Genomic DNA, 13,676 nt, shown 5'->3' with positions numbered 1-13,676 from the left:
TACGTCAGAATTATATTTTGAGATGGTTGTTAATTGACATCAAAGTACTAAGTCATGTTCATACAATTTTCTCATCCTTTTAAAACAAAAGGTCACCAAGTACAAATGTTTGAGACTGGTTTTCAGGTATAACATTTATATGCCTTTGTTTGAACTTAGCTCAATAGGGAAAGCATCAAATGTTTATTCCAGGGGTTGTTAGTATGTTTGGTGAAATTTCTCTCTGACAATCTTTGACTTTATTTGTCTCTCACTGCTGATTCTAAAGTCATGGGGGATAAGTTGTCTGTTACTTGCAAAGAAATTGGTAATTTCTGTTTTTAGCTATACAGGGAAGTGAGTGGGTCAGGTGGACTAACCGCCAGTATGTTACCATAAAAAGTAGGGTGTTGAAATCCTTGTAAAAACTAACAAAAAAACCCAAAACTATTTAAAGTGACATTAGGCTGAGCGCTCATTTCTTCATTATCATGTCGAGCTGAATTGACTATACATGTATGTTTCAAAAGATTGACTGTTGTAATAATGATTCACCATCAGTTGATATTGAAAAATGTTTGGGATAAAATATAAATTCGCTTAAAATATAAAAAGATTGCCCAACTCTTTTTATGAACTGAATACTACAGGGAATGTGCGATGGATATTTATAGAAATTTCTTTGGGTCATGTGAATTATCATTCATGGGAAGTAAATTATAAAATTGAATGGAAATGTGGCAAAATGTAAATGTATTTTGACTTTCACCTGTTCACTCACCATATACCCTTGGATAGGCATAGTGTCACTTAATTTTTAACGTGGTATGATATTTTCAGTTTTCCGGGAGCCAGTAACGAGACGCTGTTATCAAAGTTTCACCATCATCATGCCAAGGGAAATGTATACTATGAGGCGCCACAGAGAAGAGAGATGGCATTTGCTGTACTACACTATGCTGGAAAAGTCAAATATCAAATAAAGGTAAGCTATGTAAAGAGATTTTGGATAATTAACATAATTGAGCCGTGTCATGACAAAACCAACATAATGGGTTTGCGACCAGCATGGATCCAGACCAGCCTGCGCATCCGTGCAGTCTGATCAGTATCCATGCTGTTCGCTATTGGTTTCTCTACTTGTTATAGAGTTTGTAAGCGAACGGCATGGATCCTGATCAGACTTCACAGATGCACAGGCTGGTCTGGATCCATGCTGGTCACAAACCCATTTTGTTGGTTTTGTCATGACACAGCTCATATTTTGTATGTTGGCATTGATAACATTGGTTAAAGTATTATTCCAAATTTATAGTCTTTTAGGTTTTAAAAAAGTCCTCCCTCTTTCCTCTTTTTTTCACCCCCACTCATGAGACGGGCATATAGATTTGCTCTTTTCTGCCTGTCTGGCTGTCAAGCTGTCTGTCCTTAGACTTACAAAACTGTGGGGGCACTTATGTATAAGAGCAATAAAAAGGGTATGTTCAAAATCATTTAAATCACAAACTTTTTTGAACCTGCAAGAATTACTTGCCTATGGCACACAACTGTTTTAACACTAAGTTTAGTCCGACCAGACTCTTTACTGTTTGCTTGTTAAGTTTGTTGTTAAGTAAGAAAAATATAAAAAGTGACAATTTTAAATTGAAAGCTGACATGTCCATTATACTGTATTTATAACACACTGATCTACTGACAGCTTTTGTTAGCTTTCTTTATAGTGTTCTTAGATGAAAGTTCTAGTGTTTTATTTGCAAAGAAAAAGTTTGCATATTTTTTCCAACATTTATTTTTTATCATGCAGGATTTCCGAGAGAAGAATAGTGACCAGATTAGAACAGACATTGTGGCCAACATGAAAAGTAGCAGTCTTTCATTTGTCAGGGAACTTATGGGTATGTATTCTTCAGAAATTTATACAAGTAGGTGTGTATTTTGAATGAGCATAAAGGTCGTGTATAGGCACGAACTTTGATGATTTGCGCCATTGATTTCTAGATATACAAAAGTTTTCAGTTTGGTATTCTTTCGGTTGATTTTCATCTATTTTTTGTATTTAACTGAATAGAATGTTAAACAAGTTTCGGAAAGTATGAAAAAGGTGAATTTACATTAAAATGCCCGTACAATGTCAGATTTTAACTGTGTGATATCACAGCGTGCTGTTCATGAAATGTTGACTCATGCCAATATGTATTATATCATTTTATTTCAGGGGTTGATCCAGTGGCTGTGTTAAGATGGACAATTCTGAAAACCCTCATCAAAAGTATGTTTGCCTTCATCCGTGCTGGGAAAACCTACAGGCATAGAGGAGGTGTGGCTTATAATAATGACATAACTATCTTTGCTGCCTTATTTTAAACTCGTATGGTCGGAAAAAAAAATCATCTTATCTTATAAGAGTCAAGATCTGCATTGTATATGTTAAAAAAGACTTTTTATATAGCCAGGTTTTTCTGTATTTTGGTAAGAACAAGACTATTTTTAGAACAAGACTATTTTTGTTGGCAGCTTTTTCTATATTTGAGTATATCAATTAGATTGACCAATCTTTTCATGTTCTGAAAATAAATATGTACCTATTTTACTTTTGCCTAAGAATCAAGTATGAGATTAAATTTGGGAAATGGATCCAGAAAATTTCGAATTGTTCCGGGGAAAGCGAAATAAAAGATATTGAGCGCTTGATCTGAAATTGGGTTTTTTCACTTTGGGAAAACAGAAAATCACCCGGGCCCCAAAAATAGCCCCTTGATCTTAATTTATTTGGGTTTTTGCCATTTGATCTCTGGTAATGGGACCATGTGGAAAATCCCATTTTTGTTTTAGGACCTTGGGCATGTTTTGTGATACAGAGAAGAAAAAAATTCCCACAGATCATTCCCTTTCCCTACCTTATCCTTTGGCTCCCCACTTTTTTTAGGAAGGAAATGCCCCCTTTATGCATGCCCCCCGCCCCCTTTTTAAATTTAAAAAATTGAATTATTAAAATAAAGAAACAATCCATACATAATTATATATAAGCCCTATGTTACTGTAGTTATCAGAAATATTCTGAAACTCGCCCTGAATAAGTGGACCAATAATATTTCATGGTATTGTTTTTGCTAAGGCATCTGAGATTCATTAAGAAAACGAATATGGTACAAATTCTTTTATGAAAATAGAATTTATTTGAACATTTAAGGTTTATGTAAAAGCAAAAACTTTTTTTCAATGTCCTAAGTAATTGTTCTTAGACAGTAACTGATGTTTTTCCTTGCACTTTCTATGTATATTTTTGAATATGAGAATAAGGAACTGTAGACCTCCCTTTTCTTTGATAATTGCCCTTATATAGAATTGTGACCTGTTGTTGCTAAGCTAAGTGTAAGTGCTAAGTTTTTAGCGTCATCTTGTACATGAAAGGTTACACAGTACTTGCTAATTTGTCTTCTTTCTTGCCCTTTCATTTTATGTGAGAATTTGAGGACTGAAGTGGCATATTTATAGCAAAAGTGACTAATTCAAGTGCGTACGATATTCTTATATTGTATCAAAAAGGTTACTCACTACAGTCATCCTACCATTATAGTACATTGATTAAAGTCCTAATGGTGTGACATTACTTTTTATGTAGCGAATAAGTGTTAGCCTTTTATTTTATGTTTTATTTTTTGCTTTAATGTAATTATTTTTGTTATTGTCATTTCACAAATATATACATGTAGAATCCTTTTTTTTTCTTGAATGAATTGGTGTACAACAAAAATTGTTTTTAAAATGTATTGTAGAGACAGCATTTAATAGGTAGTTGAAGACGCAATGTTGCAAACCATGTGATCTGACATCATTATTACATCGAGAAAAATATGGCCGCTTAAAAAGGCGTAGATTTAGAGAATCTTTGCTGCAAATATTTCTTTTCATGGTATTTAATATTCAGCATTTGGGCAGCAAAATTTCTCCTATAGTGAAGGAAAAACATGAAGCATCAAAGAAGCTAGGGTTAACGTCAGAAAAGTTTTTGTTATAAATTTAAACCTTATCAAATTCTTGAAATGGACCTTTTTAGTATCTAATTTTTGTAATGTAATTTTTTTTGGGGGGGGGGGGGGGGGGGTATAAGATTCGAAAATCGGTCAAACATAAGTATAGAGCCTTGTGAAACCCAATGAGCCTTGCTCAGAAAGGCTTGCCTACCTGTATACTAGAGGAAAAATCTTTAATTTTCAATTCCAATAGGGTTAAGAATTGGTTACAATTTACAATTTATTCTCCACAATTGAAAATCATAATGCAGAAGAAAGAAAGCTTCGTCTGCAACGTCTGTGATGTTTTGGGGGAAAAGAACTTTATGTGATAAACATGATTCAGGTCATGTGGTTTCACTACTCTGTGTCATAAACAGCATATAGTAAAAACAACATAAGTTTAAAGTCTCATGACTTGTTTTTAATGTCACATGACTGTTTAAAGTCACATGACCGTTATTTTCAAAGCTTCTACACTTGTGCCCAAACCATCAAGCTTATCAAGAAAATTCAGTAAGTGTATTATAAATGTGTGCAACTGTTCTTTATTCAAAGCATTGTTGTTCATATTAATTGACTTATAAAACTGCCCCGAGAAAACTGTGTTAAAATATGAACTTTTTATTATAATCAGGTCTTAATTTAACGTTTTAAAAGTAAGTAAAGAATTTCTAGTCAAAGGGGAATCTTGAGGAACCAAAATAATGATATGGGAAATTTTTCTCTGGTTTAGTTTTGAAGAGGGTACAACTGCAATACAGATAAGACTTTCCAGCCATGCTGCACCTTAGTATTAATTTTAATGCTTTTCCAAGCTATTGAGTAATTTTTACAGCTGATTTAGTACTTGTAATTTCTTACATGATGTTTTTGGAAAAGTGTTGATACTATACTGTTACAAATATGAATATTGCTGATCTTGGATATATGCAAGCAAAAGATAAGAAATAAGGAGGTGATTTATGGGTTTTTGATGCGATGTCATTTGCATTTTATACAAACATACAGCATAAAAGTGGTTACACTATAGGCTTGCCAATAGTTAGATATTCATCAGGTTGAAGGCTGACAGTTTTCTCAGGGAGTTGACAAAAACATAACAAAATTGTTGTAGAAAAGCATGATTTCTACCTCCAAAGTTTTGTCATTTTTGAACAGTTTGAACAAAGTTTGATATGTATTTTGAATGCATAAGTCTTCTGTTGTGTGTATAACTGCAGTGCATTATTCAAAAGGGGGCCATTATTCTGAGAAGCAATAAAAATAAATTTATTTTATGCTAACAAGAAAGAGGATGTTAGTTTATACAAATTCATTCTAGTTTGTCAGTGTTGGAAGCTACATGTATATCTTATTGAAACACTGGAACCAACCAGTACTAAGCAACGATTGTAAAGTTTCTTGCTCAAGGAAACAACGGCTTGTCCCTGACAGGGTTTGACCTTTAAACCTGCAGAAAACAAAACAAAAAATAATCTGAAGCTAAGGTCATTGAAAGGGGGATTCTAAATATATATTAATCATAATTATACCTTGGAGAATTAGTCTACTACTTAAAGAAACATTTTAGTGGCACCCCACATAATCAGAATGTAAAAATAAATGTTCAATAAGAATCATTAATGAAGTTGAGGTATTTCTCATAGTCAGTAAGTCTTAATAAGCAGAACATTTTTGAAACTATTACCAGTCTTTTTAATCATACTATTCTATTTATTAGACAGATTAAATACAATAATGCTTAAGATAGAATAAGTAAAATAATGCTTGAAAATATTATCAATTCTTTGCAAAGACGTTTTTTTTATTGCCTAAGTAAAGTAACACCCTAAAATATTGCCACTTTGAAAATCTTGTTTATTCGATAAAATAACTGAAATAATACCCCAAAAAAATTGCCGTCATGTTTATTTGAGAGTGTCAGTAAAATGATGCTTGAAAATATTGCCGGTCATTTGAAAGTATTGTTTATTTGATATGTTTTCCTTGCATGAGCCTGCTAATGTTCAGATGCATTTTCTGATCATTTCTTGACTTTTTGACTTGTTATTTTTTCTGTATTTCAGTGAATTTCTTGTGTGCTCTATGATGCATTTCATTTCCATTTGTGACTAATACAAGAAAAAAAAACAAACTTAGGACCACTCTTTGAACTCTCTTCTATTTTTGGCTGATTATTTAGTCATTTAGATATTCACTGCATAAGTCAGAAAAAAATTGTAAATTGAAATAAAGAGGTCATTCAAAAGCTTTCAGAAAGTTCAAATGGAAATGATCAACAGAAGAAAATTTAATAATCTTTTGGCCATATTGGCCTGTTTTTCAAATTGATAATGTTTGTTTGATTGAAATGTGGCATCACAGAGCAAGACTGTTGTATGTTGTTCCTGTATTTTGTAGCCCCCGTCGTATTTCCCCAACTGACCCGTCCCAGCACCGTTCTCCCCGCTCCATGCATGAAATTCTCTACAGTCGACATAGTCGGGATGACAATAATGGGTCAGATGACGATGACGAGGATGATGTGTTTATGTCGAATCAGCGACATTCAGCTCATTTACGGAGCCCTGTTGATGCGTACTTGTCAGAGGACGACGCGCGTGTCATGAGGCGCGCCACTAAAGTACTAATGTATGTTAAAACATGATGAATTCAAATTTATACTCCATCTAGAAATTATTGCCGGTTCGTTCAATTGTCGAATTTCACCATGCTTTCCCATTTTTTACTGACACTCCTTATTTCTAAATATTTTTTAATTTACAATTATTTAATAACGTGAATTAATATTTAATAATGTAAAGCATGTGTCTTTAAATAAAGGCACCAACATCATAAAAGGTTTTGGTCAGAATTGCTAACTTACTGGTAAATGTGTCAGTCCCTTAACACAGGTTTTGTAGGATAAATAAAGTCTTGATCATATTTCCTTTCTATGAGTATAATGACATAGAATCGAGGGAGCTTTAGATACAATTAATGCACTAAGTCTTTTCAAACCACTAAAAAAATGTTGTAAACACCTCATCTTGCCCAGCTTCGTAAAAGGACTAGTCCAGCTTCCATTTTTGGAACAGTTCAGACCTGAGTATGTGAAGATAAATATTTCAGCTTATAAGCCGACAGTTAACATAGAGTAAGGTCATATGTCATGGTTGTGTTGGACAGCCTGTCTCTTATACTTGTATAGTTGCGTCAAAAATTGGTTACCCTTGATGCAACTTAATAATGGTTAAAGTATTGGCCATACAAGCGAACTCGTCAATTTCTTTTTGCACTTTTTTGACCCTGATGCACAAATTTGAGTTTCGACAATTTCGTGAGGCACACTTTTTGTAAGAATAATACACGTGAAGCACCGAAACCGACTCACTGTTTTCTTGAGTTTATGTAATGTTTCTTATTATTCCTTTTTATGCATGTGCTATGAAATTAGAAAATGTTTGATTTTTTTTCTTTTGTAAAATATTTTGGTTAAGTTTGATATTCAACATTTGTTAATAAGTAGAATAGCATTTTGCTCATGTTTCTTTATCAATAACTAGTGCTTTTCTGTTTCCTTCCTTTTTTGTCATAAGAAATAAACGAATGAATCTTTCTCTCTATATATATGTGTAAAAATATATATATATTATTATATATTTATGTTCCTGCTTTCAATATAAGATGTAGTCATTTTTGTATACCATACATGTATATTTTCCGAAAAAAAAAGCTCATTTTATCCTCTTTGGTTATTTTATATTTCCATGACAATTGGCACAAAGATATTTTACCTATTCTTTCCAACAACAGTAGATACAGACAGTATTTTTGTACCAATCTCCCTCCATGTATATCTTCTTTCGTTATAATTCTGTGTATATTTAAAACTATGCTTTCCTTAAAACGTGTATATAATATATGAGTCATAATGTAACATATTGATTTTATTTCTGTGTAGGAAAAACAAATCATTCAAGCCAAAGACAAGGCCCCAAACTGTAAGTATTCTTTTTTAAATAATTTTTGAATTTATAGAATTATAAGACAATGTAATATCTGCATGTCCTAAACAAGAGATAATTGCTTGATAGCTGCAGGTCATTTAAGGGAGATAAACATTTTTTGCCTGTATGACTAAGTCATTTAAGGGACGTTACTATTCATAACCTGTATATCTATGCCATTAAAGGGAGATAAACATTTATTGCCTGTATGACTAAGTCATTTAAGGGACGTAACTATTTATTGCCTGTATGACTAAGTCATTTAAGGGAGATAAACATTTTTATGCCTGTATGACTATCATAATTTTAAGGGAGATAATTTATTGACTGTACGTCTTTTAAGGGAGTGAACATTAAGGGCTTGTACATTAATTAAGAGAGATTGAATTTGTCCTGTAATATAGAAAATTGCTTTAGTACCTGTTTGTCCTTTATACACCGTCACACCAGACTAGTGACTTCATTGATTCCCAAGGGGAACCTTAAACCCAGTGGAAACACCATGGAGATCATAGGGTCTTGTATGAAACAACTAAATTCCTGTTACTTAGGTATTACTAGAGATAAACAATTTGATGCCTGCATGTCATTTAAATATTTTTAGGGAGAAATTAGTTTGAGCCGCGTCACGACAAAACCAACATAGTGGGTTTGCGACCAGCATGGATCTAGACCAGCCTGCGCATCCGCGCAGTCTGATCAGGATCCATGCTGTTCGCTATCAGTTACTCTACTTGTAAAAGGGTTTGTAAGCGAACAGTGGATGCGCAGGGTGGTCTGGATCCATGCTGGTCGCAAACCTATTATGTTGGTTTTGTCATGGCACGGCTCATTTGATGCCTGAATAGCTTTGTGATGTCAGTTAGATAGATAGATATTTCCCTCCTGTCTTGTCAAAAAGAACTTTCCCCAAAAAAATATTCACGCAAGAGGTGAACATCCATGTACCAAGTGATTACTATGTCTGTGGCCAAGTGGTTAAGGTTATTGACTTCAAACCATTTGTCCTTCTCCGCTGTGGATTTGAATACTGACATGGACATTGGATTCTCTCATGAGAGTAAGCTATCCAGCTAGCTAACAGAGCGTCGGTGTCTCTACTCATGTGTTTGTGCATAAAATAATGCATGGAAGGGCACCTGAGGTCTTCCTCCACCAGTAGAGATGGAAAGTAGCCATATGACCTGAGACGGTATTGGTGTGATGTAAAACCCAACCAAAAAACAAATAATAATAAAACTGCTACAAGTAATTGTAAGATACATATTAAATATTAGTAGCCTTATATTGATTAAATACATTTTTGTTGAAAATTATTTTAAGTTTAATAGTTTTAAGTTTTAAAGAATGTAACCATTTTTCTTTGATAAATTATTCATGGATTCATGTTTGTTGTTTACAGATGTTTTCCGACATAAAGACGTTGAAGGCGATAGCTAATCGTACAATATACATCGGTGGAAAAATGAACACAAAACAAAAACCACCTAGTGTGGGTGCTCAATTCCAGGTAAAGCATTTGTTTTCTTTTAGTTTAATGCACAGTTTATTACTCAAGGAGGCACATTCCTCTACCAGTAAATCTGCAATTCTGTAAAGTTGCTGTATGATGTAACTAAAATAAAAAAAAAAATAAAAAAAAAAATTTTGATTGTTTCATAAAAGGTTTCGTGTAAATCAAGTTTTAATTTTGTTTAATGGTTTTTGTATGGATTAACCCTTGCCTGCTGACTACAACTGATTACTCATGCAACGGTAAAATTTTTCAGGATTTTTCTTGAAGTTAGGGATTTTCAGTCTCCTGAAAACCTTCTATTTCCTATGTAAAACTATAGAAAAACTGCTAAATTCAGGATTTTTAAATTTCAAACTTTTATCCATGCTCATGTGACCAGTACAGACCATTCTCAGTCGACAGGACTGTATTTATTACTAAAATCATTGAATTTACAAGTAAATGGGTCTTCTGTTGACTGAACGGTTAAAGTTTCTGACATCAAATAACTGACTCTTCCTCATTGTTGGTTCGAATCCTTTTAGGGTTTTTGGATCTTTTAATGTGTGGAAGCTGTTTGTAAGGTAGCTTATAGAGGGGATATGCATGAAATACTTCACGAAGGAGCATTTGAAATATCAGTATAGCTAGAAAGTTGCCATTGGACAGTCACAGTGTTTGTTTGACAGATTTTAGCTACCTTGTATTAGTTGTATTAGTTGTATCTTGTTCCAGAAATACTGCTGAGTGGCACCGAGTAGTCTTCCTGTGTCAGTAAATGCTGGCACATAGGCATATGACCTTGATAACGTTGGTATTGTTTTAAAGCCAGTTCAATAGATTAAATGTATTTGTTACAAATTTCAGTGGTCGTTATCGAGATTAATGTCTACGTTGAATCAGGCTAATCCGTTCTTTATACGCTGTATCAAGTCGAACGCAGAGAAACTGCCGTGCAGATTGGATGACGTCCTAGTTTTAAGACAGCTTCGTTATACAGGAATGCTTGCGACAGTTCGTATCCGACAGTCTGGGTATAACTATAGACTTACTTTTGAGGTAAGTGTGAACGCTTTGTTTTATTTATATCTTTGTAAAAATGCATACAGAAATGAATTATTGTTAACTTACTTATTTTTAGCTTGATTGTGATAAATTGTCAGAGGTTAAACTTGGTAAGGAGACTGATCATGTATTTAACAATAGAAGTGTAACACACCGGTTGTTACACTCGGGTGCCTTTTCGGGCGTGAAAAAAATGCAAGGAGGAAAACCTAAGGTCTTCCTTCACCAGAAAGCTGGAAAGTTGCCATATGAATTTTTAAACTGTTGGGGTGACTAAGAACTTGTTTTCACAGATTGGAGCTTACCTGCGTCACATCACGTCTTGTTTACACATTCTTTGTGAAATTTCCCACAAATTAGTCATATTTTCTTATGTAAAGATCATAATGATAATGAAGAACTTTACATAAAAGACCAACAAATATTGTCGTGGAAACGTGCCATGACTATTGACTTTTTAATTAATGATGAGTTAAACGTAGTGAATATTAACAGATATACTATAATGATGTCATTGTCTTAATTATCGATATGTGACTCATGTTGCCCACCTGCTTAGCTCAATATGAAAAGCATTGGAATTATTAATCCAGAGGCGGCTTGTTCAATCCTTGGGCAAGGCGTCATTTCACTGTGACCATGGATCTCAGACAGTTTTAGGGTCATTTGTCTCTTTTTACTGATTAAAAAAATTGTTTTGTACAAGTAGTCGGTCACTTACGATGAAAACCAGAAAAACAAATAAGTGACTCATGCTAGTAATGTAGGTTTATTTCTGTAAGTGCGGCCAAACTCTTAAAGCAAGTTAGTACTATGCTCCTGCAAAGGGTTGTATATACATGTATATTTCAAAGGGAGAGTACCCTGTCATAAGTCTGTAAAAGTATTAAAATCTATATTTATTGACAAATATGGCAAAATATAAAGTTATTTGAACTTAAACTTTACAATCGCAATTTATGTTAATGAATGGCCGTCCTGCTTTTTGAAAGGTTATTTATGTTACCTCAAACAAATTCGCATTTTGGGTGTATACTGCCCGGCTTGTGTTTGTGGTTTGTAATGAGCTAATCATCAACTGACTAAGTTGATTATTGCCTAAAAAATTTCTTTTAGGATGGTTTTATTTATGGCTCTAAATAGAAATTGTTTGTATGACTTTGTTATGATGTTATCGCTGAGAAATAGTCTGCAGGAGGTAGAAATAATGTACATGACACAAATGATGACGGAATTGGGTTGTTTTTGTGTGTGTATTTTCATTGGTCAGTAAACATTCTCTGCCAATTTCTGACCAATCAAATACCAGAGATTGAGTTGAACGTTAGAAAATTTATATATAGCGTTGGGCTGAGATCTCGAGCTTGCTGAGTATCGGAACTTGATGCTGAATTTTAAAAATTTTTATGTTTTTGTTTTTTATTATAATTTTACATGAATTTGAGATTGAGTTTGATCATAGAAAATTTCTTTGTTACCTTGGATCAAGTTTTTAAGCTTGTAGAATAACATTTATTGATGCTGATTTTAAATTTAAAATTTTTTAATTTTGATAATAATTTTACAGGAGTTTGTCCAGTTGTACAAGATTTTACTGCCAAAAGGACTCTCAAGCAACATGGAAGATGTGTCACAGTTCCTTGAAAATATGAATATGAACCAAGACAATTATCAGATTGGAAAAACTAAGGTTGGTGGCTTAGTGTTGTTTAATATTTTTCATTTGCCAAGTGGTAAAGGTTACTGTCTTATAACTTCTTGTCCCACACCACTTTGGGTTTGAATCTAGCAAAGGGATTTTAAAGCTTTACTTTTAAGCTCCACTTTACAACAACAAAATAGAACAGATCTGGATTTATTGTCCTGACCCAATGGTTAACCTTTTCTTTATGGTCCATTTTCTCAAAACTGTCAAAGCAATATACTTCAATAAGGCATATAATCCTATTTTTTTTTTCTTGCAAACTTTTACCCCATTTTCAACTTTGCTTTAAATTATATTATCCTGCATCCTGTGGTTAAGATGGTTGGCTCCTCACCGCTGTGGGTTCAAGTCTTGTCCAGTACCTTGGAATCTTTTATGTGGTGACGAAGCAAAATAGTTAGCTACCAGAACATTGGTTGTTCTATTTTGGTATTTATGTGTCAGTGGCACCTGGCACTTGAGGTCTTCCTCCACCATTTAACCTTTAAAGTAGCCATTGAATTTTAGAGCACAGGCGTGACGTGTTTTGTTTTCTTATGAATGTTGACACATGACCTTCACAATGATAATAAATGTTATTTGGAATGTCAACAGATGTAAATGTCTGTGAGGAATTTATTTTTTATTTAAATCTCTGGAACACACGAATAAAATAATTTTCTCCCTTGTTTTCTTTTCTGTAACCCAATTTTTTTTCTGGTTTTATATCATAAATATAATGCTCCAATGAAGATTTATTAATATTGTAAGTTCCAAAAATCATTTTTTGTAAAAGTATTACCGAATTTACAGTCTATGTTATTAAAGGGAGGTAATTAAAAATTTATTTTCTATAAAATCTAAGTCAAATTTTTCAATTAGAAATAAATGCATATATTTTTAATGATTACATATAATGTGCACAAATATTTTACATTTCTTTGATGTTTGAAAAATTGTTTTAGAAGCATAATTATAAAGATATATAAAATTTCACAAAACTGTGGTAACAACCTTAATTACAACATACAGGATCTTAAAGTTTACTGACTTACGCAAATTTAGGAGGTATGCATTATTAAAACTCGAAAAATAGCTATTTTAGGAGAAGGACATCATAAAAAAACAAAAACAAAACATGTAGGGAGTATTAAATTTAGTTTTGAAGAATTGGGGCAGAAATGTTTGTAACTCGTATGAAGTAAAGAAGGGTTTCGAGGTTTTACATGCACTAAGCCATCAAATTCATCAGGGTGATTGTTACATGTTCATAACTGTTTTGGGTACAAAAAATCTATAGAAACATTTAACAATTTGAATTTTCAGCCCGACTTTTCGTATAATAGGGAGAGCTCTAATACTCATCCCCTATGTCCAAGTCACACTTTGGTTAAGTTTTTACGTGAAAGTTGGTATCTCAAAAACTACTGGAATGAATGGGTTGAAAC

General features: G+C 33.2%; 1 protein-coding gene across 1 annotated transcript in view; it reads left to right on the top strand.

Moving 5' to 3' along the window:
• Positions 1-13,676, top strand: part of LOC132747972 (unconventional myosin-IXAa-like) — a 118,499-nt gene that overhangs the window by 54,142 nt on the left and 50,681 nt on the right. The window contains exons 12-19 of the mRNA XM_060737508.1: positions 803-964; positions 1,784-1,874; positions 2,195-2,331; positions 6,271-6,626; positions 7,939-7,978; positions 9,387-9,494; positions 10,347-10,538; positions 12,112-12,234. Of these exons, the coding sequence (XP_060593491.1) occupies positions 803-964; positions 1,784-1,874; positions 2,195-2,331; positions 6,271-6,626; positions 7,939-7,978; positions 9,387-9,494; positions 10,347-10,538; positions 12,112-12,234 (1,209 nt within the window). The remainder of the gene's footprint in view (positions 1-802; positions 965-1,783; positions 1,875-2,194; positions 2,332-6,270; positions 6,627-7,938; positions 7,979-9,386; positions 9,495-10,346; positions 10,539-12,111; positions 12,235-13,676) is intronic.

Source organism: Ruditapes philippinarum, unplaced genomic scaffold (assembly GCF_026571515.1).
Source record: "Ruditapes philippinarum isolate M1 unplaced genomic scaffold, ASM2657151v2 ctg449_1_1_1_1, whole genome shotgun sequence".
In the NCBI taxonomy this organism is placed as follows: domain Eukaryota; kingdom Metazoa; phylum Mollusca; class Bivalvia; order Venerida; family Veneridae; genus Ruditapes; species Ruditapes philippinarum.
Note: the sequence above shows the minus strand (reverse complement) of the source record. Positions and strands in the feature narration are given on the sequence as shown.